Source organism: Falco peregrinus, chromosome 3, assembly GCF_023634155.1.
Source record: "Falco peregrinus isolate bFalPer1 chromosome 3, bFalPer1.pri, whole genome shotgun sequence".
NCBI lineage: Eukaryota > Metazoa > Chordata > Aves > Falconiformes > Falconidae > Falco > Falco peregrinus.
In genome coordinates, this window is record NC_073723.1 from 62,442,502 (window position 1) to 62,455,326 (window position 12,825).

Below are 12,825 nucleotides of genomic sequence, written 5' to 3' on the forward strand. Positions count from 1 at the left end.
TCTGATGGAGATCTGTTTCCCTTAAAGTTGGATGCAGTGTAATGAGGTAGGACATTTTTTTTTTCAATGAATCCTTGTTGTCATTAATTTGGATTCTGATACTTTTTCTTATTTTGAATAGCATCTCAATCCATGAGCAATCTGATCCATTGTACTCCACAGCTGGTTTCTGGAGGCTACTGCCATGACGAAGCGCAGCATAACTGAGTATCACAAACTGCTATCAACTCCAGACATTTTTTCAGCGTGCCCATATAGCCGTTGAAATATGATGGATTCACATAGAGCTTTGAAAAGGTCACTTTTAGAAGTATTAAAAAAATATTTAACAGGTGTTATTATACATAAAATTTTGGAAGGAGTACATAGATTAACCTTTCTTTTTTAATTATGCCTACTTCCATAGTATTTCAGTCTCCCTCAAAGCAAAGAGGTCTGAGAATCACTCAATGTAAATAATTTCATGCAAAAAGGTAAAGCTTCAAGACAAACCCTCTGCATTTGCCTGGAAGTCATAGTGCTGATTTCTTGATCTATACAGCCATCTATGGCTACACATGTAGCAATCTGAAAAGTCACCTCTCTTATGGCTCTGTTGAGTCTGTTTAAATTAACTGATGCATCCTTAAAAAAATCTTGTACCACAAATCTCTGATGACTGGTGGCAGGGACTCAGCAAAAGCTCTTCAGCTCTGGAACTGGCTATGAATCTGGTCTAACAAACCCAGGACTGTTTCCCTTGGAGGCACAGTACCAAGCTCAACACTTCTCCTGAAGTATTTGTTTGTAGGGCAGTTACTGCTGCAACTCATTTCATGTTTTCTAATTCAATGGAGTTAAAGCATCTGTAGAGAGCTGCACCAACATGCAGCCACAGGCATCAGTCAGCTAATGCAAAATTCAAAGAACTGATCACTTAGTTTTCCCTTTTCCATTATACTCTAACAAGGAAGAATTGAAAATTATCATGTGAAATCCACACAGTTTGGACTCATTTTAGATCATGCCAGTATTCTCCCAAATTCAGACATTCAGCTGCATGCTCTGCATATGCATTAGGTTCCTTACAGTCAGTCCTGCCAAATACATATTCCTAGTAGATTCAGCTGCTTCTGCAGCCTCCTCCTAACTAGCAGAAATGATTCCAGGATGTTATGTGCAGACACCTAGAAAGAGAAAACTGAGGTTTGGAAAAACGTGTTTAAGAGGTATTTAATTTTCCACTTTCCATTTCACTCCATCTTTAAAAAACAAGCAGGTTATTCTGATGCAGATTCATCATTTCAGCTCTGAAGATCAGAATTCCTTAAAGCATTGGGGATCACCTCATACAACAATAACTATTACTCCTCTTTTAAAAAAATGTCTGTGATAGAGTTTTGGGTGTCACTCAACCTAAACACAGCTGCTGTGTCCACTAAATATTCTGTAATACATACAGATTACAGAACATAAATAATATTCACGGTGTTTTGATGTGAAGAAGTAAAATATATTTACACAGATTTCTATTTGCCCAGTATCAATATTTCTTTGCAGTCAAAATTTTCTCCTTCTCCCCCATACTCTTCCTTTGTGGAATATCCTGGCCCATTTAGTTGCCCGAGTGGATTGCCTTGAGGTAGCCAGTCTAGGACAAATCTAGTTTAAAGCTACACTGTGCTATGTAATCAGTGTCTGTTAGCTCAGGTTTTTTCCTTGCATTCCAGGCACGTGACTATGGAACCCTGCCTGCAAGCCAGCACCCATCCACTCTGCAAGACTGAGCTCCCTTCGACCCAGACTCAGGCTTCAGAGGCTCAGGCTCTCCTCTGAACAAAACAAAAAGTGCGTATCTGAACAGAGTTGTCTGGTTTCAGAAGAACCTAAGCATGCCCTTTTTTTTTTCTTCTGAGCTTCTGCTGTCAGATTACTCTCGTTTTGTGCACGTGCATGCTTTTTTTCCAGGAGGATCAAGGGCTTCAAAGAAGTCAGTTAGAGCCCACTTTGGTAAAATGCAACTCTTTTAAAAGAGACATGCTGAACACAACACATGCTAATTAGCCACACTACTTAATACTTCAAACATCTCCCCTTATGTGTATAGCCCCAGATTCTAGCCTGCTGCTAAATCCATTTTGCACAGCTCCAACAATAAAGCAGATTTAAGGCTGATAAAACTGGCTTCCAGAAGACACAGCAAAACCTTGCGTATGCTCATCAGACCCAGGCCTACATATCATCCAATGTGTAGTTAAAAGCTGCAACCTTCAGCAATCTTCAGCTGCCAGGACAGCCCATAAGAATTACAACTGCAACTGAGTATAAAGCACAGCCCTGATACTGATCTCTCATGTGCTAGAAACTCGACCAGCTTCTGGCAATACCACAACCCAGACAACACGGCAACGTGCAGAGAGGCTTTTTTTTTTCTATCAATAGCGGCACCAAAACGGGCAGCTAATCCCCCTAAATACTTTGCCCACTTCAAAGTGCAATTTCTATTTGAAATGAGCAAATTGCCACTGTCTCCCCTAAAAATGGAGTTTCAAGAGTAAAGAAAAAAACATTCCACCCATACATAAAAGAAGACAGAAAGTGAGACCCAAGGCACACTAGACAGTCTGATAAAAAACATGTTAAGATTAGTAGTAGAAATTTCTCTGCACCCTGGGCTAAATTCCCACTGTGGCTTTTTAAATTATAAAATGCTTTCCCTCTTTCTGTGGATTTTTCTGCATTCAGTATCTCTGCCATTCTTCTTTCCACTAGTAAAATACACAGCAAACACACCAACCCTTCCAGCTAAGCCATTCCTGAAAATTACTCTCAAGCTCACTGAGTATGACCACAGTTTTAGATAACTCCTTCCATGAACATCATGCACAGTGTCTCTTCCCTTCTCCTAAGAGTCATTTCTGATAATCACTCAGATGCTGCTGTTATTCTTGGATAGCAAGTTTGGAAATATGGATGCTAAGAAACTGAGCAATGTACATAGCAAAACCACCTTGTCAGACTTAGCCAGAAGCTCTGGTGAAGAAACAACTTCTGATTGACTGTCATGATAATTTCTTAACTCAAAACAATTTGGAAAACTCAGTAGTATATCTACCACTTTTCATATTCTGCTTTGTTTTCTCAAGATAATAACAACTGTAGCTTTTCCACTTTAAAAACTATGGTTTAGTTTCCTGAAAGTAAGTTCACATACCCAGTCCTCATGAAACCATTTCAGAACACATCTCAGACAGGAATGCCAAAGCTCACTATTAGCTAAAAGCTATACAGATAGAAATGCGTATTTGATACCATTTCCTCATTCTCAAATTGCATGTTGCACTGTGCTGCATCCTCGGTTACTGGCTTCTGAAACATGTTGCGGCAGATGAGCCATATTGTCAGACTAGCAATGAACATCCCAATATCTGGTACAAATAGTCTGATCACGTTGCCAGCATCTGCTCCTTTCACACTGTATGGGATGAAAAAAAAAAACACAAAAAAACAAAGAAACATTTGTTACTTCTAATGACATTTTCAACTGGAAAAGAAAGTTAGCTCAAGGCAAAGCAAAAAACCCAGAAACCCAGTAATAAGAAAGCTTTGCAGTATGGTAAATATGAAGATGATCAAGGAACTCTAGACAGACAGATAGCTTTGCTCTCCAGAAGCACAGAATAAGCGATTATTCACTGAGAGCTCACATACTCGTATTTTAGTGATACTTAGCATTTTGATTAACCCAATTCTGAATCCATTTTGTGGAGAGAAACACAGGAATGACCTTCAAATTCAACAAGAAAGATTTCAGCTGAACTGCTAGAAGATCCATTTGTATAAATCACAATCCCTTTACTGGCATCCTTTGCAAAGACAACAGCATCCAGCTCCACCAAAGAGGTCAAGCAAAGACAGCATTCATGTCACCCCTAAGTGTGCCCTACTCATTCCTGGCACACAGAGGAATAACCAGAAAATCTGTAATATGTTTTATTATGTTAACTGTTATAATTTTTATTCAACCAGACCTCTTAAATGCCTTTTTGGGTATTTAAGTACAAATATTTAAATACTAATTCAAGTGTTAGGTTCTCGCCAAGAAAACCTTTCTTCTCCTCTGAAAGACTTGTGAAGCTGGACGAATTGTACATAGCGAAAAAAAATCGCACTGCTTCATTGTGCAGATTTAATTGTTTAGGCCAGGTAATATGACTTTATGGGTTTGGATGTGGTGTCTGAATCTGGTTCACTGTTAAAATTGAGAGCTTGGATTCAGATTTAGTGGCACAATGAAGAGTTTATTATGCTGCTGCATGGACTTACTGAACTTTCAACTATTAATGAGAGGAAATAGTCCTAATTATTTAAAAGTGCACAGCATATACCTGCCAATCATGAAGTTAACACATTTTAAATATGGAGCTCTAATTTTCATTTTAATTTATTTTTTATAGAGCTTTATGTCCATAATCAGTTCTGAGGACAGGTGAGGCATCTGTATAGGTCCTTGGGCATAGGTGAGTGTGCTCATAGTCTGAACTGGTAGAAAACCTTAACAGGTTGTTTTATAGATGCAAAAGAAGGTATCACCTCTGGCCTTTCTTTATCACGACACTAGCAGCTTTGAAGCCTAAAATACCCTATTTTGAAGGAGTTACCTGCAACTGCTATGATTAACCACAGATCTGGAGTATCTAGAAAATCTCTAATGTGATTATGGTACAAAGCACTGTCAGGAATCTTGCTGGCCTGCTCATGCATCCAAGATCAAATCCTACATTTCCATCACTGCTGTTGACCCAGCTTTTGCGCTGCTGTGTATCTTGCAAAATAACATATGCCCAGAGTGGGCATAAGGTAAGTGACCAGAAAGCTAACTTAAATGTTTGTTTCAAGAAGTACAAATAAGTGTATCACAGGAAGCAGTGAGCGATCTGTAGGTCTGTGGGACACTGTCCTGTAGCATAATTATGAAATGGACCCAGAAGTACTACTGAATCAGTTCAAAACAGGAGAGGGAAAATTCAAGCTCTAGTTCTTCTTCTTCCCATGCTGAGACACAGACACAGAAGAAACTGGCAAGGCACTGCCTAAGGAAAACAACTTAAGATTTGAAATTGCAGCTTCTTGTGAAAGGATAAGAAAGAAACTGCAATTACACAAGCAGAAAACTTCCTCCTCTGATGCTCTTTGCTGTTACAGATTAACCTTCAGAACGGTCATACACTATATGGCAGCAAAGTAGCTTGAAAATGTTTTGCTAATGGCTTCAAGTTGTACTGAAGCAGAGAAAAATATTAAGTCATTGAAAGGCTCGTAAAAGAGTCAGCTGGCAAAGTTCTTGCTGGATTGCTTGCATGTTTCTTGTGCTGCTGCTTCAAGCAAAGCATGCTGTAGAGTCAACTGGCATATGACAGCATAGTTGATCTGTTTAACATTATAGAAAGTACAGGCTTGATGCGTCGGTTCATTTTACAATACCATCGCTCTTACAGTCACTGAAGATGAGCTAGTCAAGGCACTGAGTCCGCACTTTCTCGTTCGGCACAGCGCAGTACAAAGTACATGTTTAATGAACAAAATTCCCAGCAACAGTGTACCCAGGATTCGCAGTAACACCCCGACTGTTATGTGGAAACCTGCCTATTAAAGCAGTTTTACTAAATAAGTGGCAACAAAATCTGAATTCTTGATTCTGAAAGTACCACTCAGGCTTTTTTTAGAAAGAATTAAAAAAACCCTCTGAATCTAATAAATAGTTAGTATAAGAACAGTAAACATTTTCTATTCCTCTATTGAAAAATGCATCAGATTACTGCTATGTAATACTTCTGTAAGTGAGCTTTTTCTGTACACAGGCATGGTGTTCCATCTAAAATTAATTTTGCATCACTTCTGAACTTAAAGCACAAATCCATCAAATTAAACTACTCACACACAAACAAATTAAGAGGTGGTAGCCTTCAAATACCAGTACTTCTTAGTTGCACCAGGTTCTCCTTCCTCACACTGTACTCCCGTGGAGCCATGCTGGGTCTTCCTTTGCTTATCCCGCCCCACAGAACAAGGGGAGACCCCTGTGGGAGCACTGCCTCTGTCATGGCTCACATTTCTTTCCAAACCCAGTGCTTCTGATCTTTCAAAATAAATCATTTAGCATGTTGTTGTGAAAGATGTAATGTACAGTTCAGGCTAGCAATAGAAAACCTGAACAGTGATACTTAACCACAGAGCAGGGAAAAAATCTGCGCATGAATAGTTTATTCACCAAAACTAGTCACAAATGTATGCTGTCCCCATCTCCCCATGAAAAGGAAAACAAATTTACCTCAGTGTGATAATTAAAAAGGAGACAAAAGATCACTTGAAAATAGAGAAATGTATATTCTTCTGTAAAGCAGAATAATAAACTGCTTCATTCAACCCTAAGCAATTTGCTCCCTGGTTTTTCACAGCAACAGCTAAAAGAAAAATCATTTATTCCCATTTGTTATCTCTGGCAGTACAAAAAAAGAGTGGTAAATACTGCGATCATTCCACAAACATTTCTCACTTTATTTGCACATTCACACATGGTCATATTTTGCATTTGATAACAGTCTATGCATTGTTCTCTTTGCTCCAGAAAAGGCTCTCCAACGGCAAAGTTAAAACAGAAGCACAGGAAACCTATTCAGGAGATCTCCTAGAGAAACAGCTTTTTTTAATCTCTGCAAGAATCACAGTGTATAATGAATTGGTCATAGCCCTTGATCTATAACTAGTACAGCATCACTTATTCACCTAAATGAAATAACTTACCTACAGGGAGATTTTAATTGTAATAGATACCTCTGCTGAAGCTTCTAAGTCAGCCAGAAACATGTTCTGAAATGTAATTGCTGTAAACGGCAGCTTTAGAATTATTTTCCCCATGTTTCGTTCTTTCTTATAGGATGCAGAAGAGAACAGGACACCACCCCCCTCCTCCTGCCAAAAAAAACCCCAAACCAAACCAAACCAAAAAAAAACCCCAAACAACTAAAAAAAAATATTAGGTGTTTGAAATGTTTTTCTACCTTCTCCTGGTAAATTACATTGCACACATTTTTTTTAAGGCAAGGGACTACTACAGTTAAGGTTGCAAGAGTTGCTCTGTAACAAAAAAAAAAGAACTGTGGGATAAAAGAGATTTTATGAGGTTTGCATCAATATGTGAAATTGGTTTATCATATCAAAAGACTCCTAATACGGCAGTTTCTTCATCAGATAATTTGTGTTCTCATGTTGTTTTTATCTGTACAGTTTGAATTTAAACTACTTCAGAAAGAGATCATCTTCATTTTCTGTGTTTATACAGAATCGTTCTAGGACTGTGTGACCCTGGTCCATTTCTGAAATTCATTGGTGCTTAAAGAGACCAGGAAAAAACTTATCAGTTTATCTGCATTTAGAATAAGTTAGCTGTCAACATACATGTTAAAACTGGTGTCTTCATGTATACTCACTAGCAGTCAAACAAAAAACAAATGCCTTGGAGAAGTAAAGCCAGCATAATTTAAACATTACATTCTTGCTTGGTGCCCTAGAAATAAGCATTTGAGTTTTCTGAAAACAAAAATTCCATTTTTTTCCTTTCTAGAATAACCATTTTTCACAAATAGGAATTATGCATCTTTTGCTGAACACACAAAGCTTTGGTGAACAGTGAACTGTTAACACTGCCTTACCTGGTCTGATTTTATTTCTTTAGAATGGCAGACACATAACCTTCCTCTTTATTTCAGGTTTACAGAATAAAACCAGAAAAGCATTAGAGCTATTAGAATTCAAATTGCAACAGCTTCAATAGGAAAAAAGTAAAATATGTAGTAACACCTAAAAACATTTGCTGTACCTATGTAAAGCAAATGAATAATATATAGAATACTCCACATATAGAATGAAAAACAAGTCTTCAAACTCTTAAATTCTTAATATTTTGTTATAAACAAAGAAAAAAACAAACTCAGAAAAAAGAAACCAGTCTTCCTTAAGCAGAACTCAAATTAAGTCAGAATCAGCAATATATCACAATATGAAGTTTGTGTTAAATGATAAATCAAACAATGCCTCCAGATTAAAGCCCTATAAAAACCTTGATTTTATATTGAATACTGGGTAAACGAAGTAGTTTAAACTTCATTGTTTATCATAGCTGTAAAAAATTCTCAAAAGCCTTATTCACTGCATAATATACTATCTTTTCTTTTTTCCCCTCAGGGCTTTTCTATAGCACCCGTTTCCATTCTGATCAACTGATTTAATAAAACTGCGATTAGGTAACACTCTATCAACAGTTTACAGGTGATAAACTAAGGAAGAGATGCATACATGCTAATAATTTCCATTCATCATCTTTGGTCACTGTGAGACATCTGATATTTCCAAGTGGATCTAATCTTCAGAGTAATTTATGCATCACTGTAGATGTTTACAGCACAGTTCCCATGGGCTCATCGGCATCTGTAACCACTTGGATTGGAGGTAAATCAGACCCAAGAATCATATGCAGGGCCCCCGGGAAGTGTAGACTGGCAGTATTCCACAGGTGCTATGGGGTGCTGTGAATGATTCATTTGTTTATCACTAGTATCCTCTCTGTGATCCAAAAATAGCGGAAACTTTGAGGGTACCAAAGGCTAGAAACCAGATTACCTTAGAGATGTGCTTGCTGATCCCTGCTGTTGGAAGTGGGTCTTGGCCATGGTTGCAGCTGGAAACAAGTTAAAGAGGCCCCTTGTCCTCTCTCAGTTTGAACTAGGGATGAAACGTGTGCCTCTGTAATTACTCTGCTGGGTAATTCACACTTAACTTATCTGGGTCTGGGGCCTGTGGACCTGCTCTGAGCCACATCCAGCACTTCAGTGAACACAGGGTGCTCACAGCCTGTATTCATGCTGTCATGACTTGTCCCTGCTGGTTCAATAGTCAAGTTAGATATGATGCTGGTTCACGTGGCAACCCTCAGGGCAAACCTGCACCATGGGTAAAGTAAGAGAGTTGCTGAGCACTAGTAGGTCTGATTTTAGTCCTTTCCTTACCTCATGCTCTCCCACAAATTACGTTACAAAAATAAAATATAGATTTAGTAATATTGATATCCACAGCACTGTGCATGATCACTCAGTCCTGCAGTGCCTTAATGTGACTGTCCTGTCAGTTTATGCAGAACATGCCACACGTTTTACCTAAAATACCTGAAGCTGCACTTTGAGAGAATTTTGGTCTCGCAAAGTAAAAGAGTGGGAGGAAGAGGGAAGCAAAAATGCATAGAAAACTACTTATAAACATATTTAGCATGCACTGACATACCCAACATACAAGTTCAAAGGGTTCCTGAAGTATTTGTAAAATCTTAATCACTGCTTACAAACTATGTCTGCATGGATTCAAAAACCAAAAGCACACTTCGCTTTCTCAAGAAAGATACTTGCAATGAAGAACACTTTCTGTGTTGCAAAAGTGCTTAACCACGTATTAACCAAACATTTGCTTTCCAAACACTGCTCTGCAGAGTGAGCAGCTATTTGAAACTAAATGCACATTGCCAAGGTTTTGGTGCCTCATTGCTTGCATGAAACATTAAACATTAAGAAATTATGAATATGTGCAATATGTAAAACATTGGTTCATGCCAATTTTTCTTTTTTAAAGCACCCACTGTTTGGTTTTTTTTTTTATTGATCTTCTAATAATGGGCAAATTCCAGCTTGCCCAGGGCAGCACGCAGAAGACATAAAATTTATCTGGGATTTAGCAGCTATCACGCAAGGCGCTCAGCTGTGCTACTGCCAGACTCGTGACAGTACAACATCCAGCTCGATTTGCCCGTGTCCCACAACTCCAAATGTGGAGCAGGACTGATGTTGCAGAGCCAAGGGGAAGTGAGCGCATTCCCCTCCACACCCATGGTGCTGCGCGTGCCAGCCCCATAGCGCAGTGGAAGTGACAAGCCCATCCGCAGCACAAATTATTTAGGATCAAAATGGGAATGTGATCCCAGATGGAGGCAGAGCCAAAGTGAGCAGAAGAGACCTGAGGATACCTCAGCTGTAGGTGCATTCTGGTCTGAAATCTTCAAAGAGACTTTCCATTGTGAGTATGCACACTTCTTGCTTGCTTCTCACTTATGCACATATTGCATAGGTATTTGGCTAAAGCACTAATTCATATTCATTGATCACTGCAAAACATTCACAGTTAAATCTTTCCATAATACTCATAAATACTTGGTGACGGATAGCAAAGTGTTTACATAAAGGCATACAGATATCCATATGTTCCACAATATTCCTGACTAAAAGAAAGTGCTGAAAAGACTGAAGCATGCTGACATGCAGTGATTATTTCAAAACATATTCGCTCCCTCTCTCTGCAGCTTTCACTGGTTGGAGCATGAACAGGTCATCATTTCAAACTACTTTTTCTTGTATTCTATAGCCAGCATATAATATAATCACAGAAAGTAAAAGATACATCTAGATTTTCTAGTCAGCTGCAGATGAGGAGAGAATAATATTTTCCCCAATTGCAGCAAGTGACATTGTAAATTACTGTCATTTTACAAAGCCAGTTTACCCTTGATACAGAGGAAAGGCAGCAGCCACTAGGAAATGCCACCGTTTGAGCTGGAGTGCCCACTGCACTTCAGCAAGTGCATGAGGGGGACACGCCCCCCCCCCCCCCCCCCCCCCAATTCATAACTATTCAAGTGCCACATTTGCAGGGATGGCACCATTCACCAAAGCCCTCAATTCTTCCACATGAAACAGTCTATCCTGTCTTCTCTGGACCTGCCCATCTTTCTCTTTGCAGTGTCAAGCAGGACAGGACAGAAGGCAATGTTTAATCTTCCCTGCCATCACCTGTTGGAAAATCCCAGTGGCTTAGAGGCAAAAGCACAGAGGCTTGCAGGAAGCAGGCTCCAGCCATCAGGGGCATAGATGCAACATCTCCCCAAACCCTCCAGCTGATTTCAATTAAAACTGGTCAAAAGAAACATCCTGAGTTACCCTTGGTGCACTCTGATCAATTTTACAGCATCAAGTCAAAAAAGAAGAGCAGCAGAAATCAGTGGCAAAGTGAATGTCTCAATGCCCTGAGATGTCGCTTCTTATTTTCCTGTAAATAGGGCATATGATACAATTCCTGGGTGGCAAACACCTTACGTACATGTGGGAGTGGGGAGGACTAGTTCCCTGCACTGCTTGAGGCTATCTGCCCAGTGGCTGTATTGTGTGGCCTCTCTCAGCTGTGGTAGCATTTTGCCAGTGTGGGAGACACTCCTTGGCTGAGCACCGGAAAGGACAGGATTGCTCAGATCCAAGCAGGGGAAAAAAGAAGCTGAAGTCAAGTGCTCCCGCTTTTGCCTCCAAGCTGTGTGCCTTTTGTCAGCACAGTGCAGCAGGATGGTCAGACCCTGCGCAGGGCACGTTAGCACTCCACCGGCCACAGGCTTCCTTGTGTTTCATGTGCCAATTGCTATTTGGAGATCTCACATGATTTATTCATGAACAAAACCCAACAAAAACAAAATAAAACACAAAGCCAAACTGTTAAGCATGTGTCCTAGAGAGTTTTTGGATACTAATTGCAATGCTGATTGCTCTCCAGATTAAAACAAAGACTGGCTCACATTCTGCTGCTGGTGGGTTTACCACTGTATTGCTCTCAGCTACCACTGTACTGCAGGAGGCTGGGCTGTGCCAAGAAAAACACTTGACAACAGTCTCACAACTCTAGTGCTCAAACAACGCAGGCCATAAAATATCTTCTATCAGATGTTCATTTCCTTTGAATCCCTAGGTTGAATAGCATCAGAAAAGTTGGCTGAAATTAATTTAGTGAAAAAGAAAATAAGCACAAGGGGTGGCAGGAAACGAGCAACCTAAAAACCTAATGCAAATAGTTGGATAAATAAGATTCCTCCTGAATGAAGACAACTTCTAAGAGGACTTTATGCCATTGCTGAGGCAGCCCAGACCATCAGATCAACATGACACAATTACATGCTTCAGACATGCAAGAATTCTACATGGAAATTACACAATTGTCCAAGCACAGAAAACATTTCTTTTAATTTGCACTTAGCAAGGAGAATATATTTGACATGTAAAATCTAACACTTAGTAACTATGAAGCCTGAGTTATAGATTGCCCTGCCATCACTTCCTTCCTTCAATTTCATGATATTCCTTTACTTGTTATAGCGTCTGTAAGTCTGTAGGTACCTAAGTGACATGAGGTTGCTTTTCTTTTTGCAAAGTATCTAGACTACCATAGCATGCCGTTAGAAATGACAGAGTAATAAACATTTAGTTTTCAGCTTTTGGTGTCAATGGGGTAGAAATGGATTATTTTCTCATTAAGTTATTAAAAATACTCCTGTTCAACTTTAAGCTTAATTCCCATTTAATCTCATTGGATTGCTGACTGCACATGTGCTGCAGTTGCTAGCAGAAAGTAAATTAATCTATTTGATTTACATCCCTGTGCCTCACAACTTCTTATTGGTTTTCCTGATTTTATCTAAGGCCACCTGCAAGCATTATTAAGTATTTTTGTTTTTTTAACCACTAGTGTCACATAAAAAAAGTCTAAAAGCTGCCACCACGGGATTTGGGAATTGTCATGTGATAAATGACACTCTTGTGGAGGGGGCTGGCAGAGAACCGTCAGGATGGATAGAGGTGTACTGTGCTCTGCTAACATCTGTGAGATTGAACAACCCCCTTCCACAACTCCCTCTCTTTAAAAGCTATGTCTCCAAATGAGGAGAAGAGAGGAGAGGAAGAGGGAGAGGAGCTTTGAAACATTCACAGG

At 39.4% G+C, this 12,825-nt stretch overlaps 1 protein-coding gene across 15 annotated transcripts in view; it reads right to left on the reverse strand.

Moving 5' to 3' along the window:
* PIEZO2 (piezo type mechanosensitive ion channel component 2) overlaps positions 1-12,825 on the reverse strand; it is a 314,952-nt gene that overhangs the window by 139,134 nt on the left and 162,993 nt on the right. For all 15 annotated transcript variants that reach the window (XM_055799791.1, XM_055799795.1, XM_055799802.1 and 12 more), the window contains exon 5: positions 3,292-3,454. In XM_055799791.1, coding sequence (XP_055655766.1) covers positions 3,292-3,454 — 163 coding nt within the window. The remainder of the gene's footprint in view (positions 1-3,291; positions 3,455-12,825) is intronic.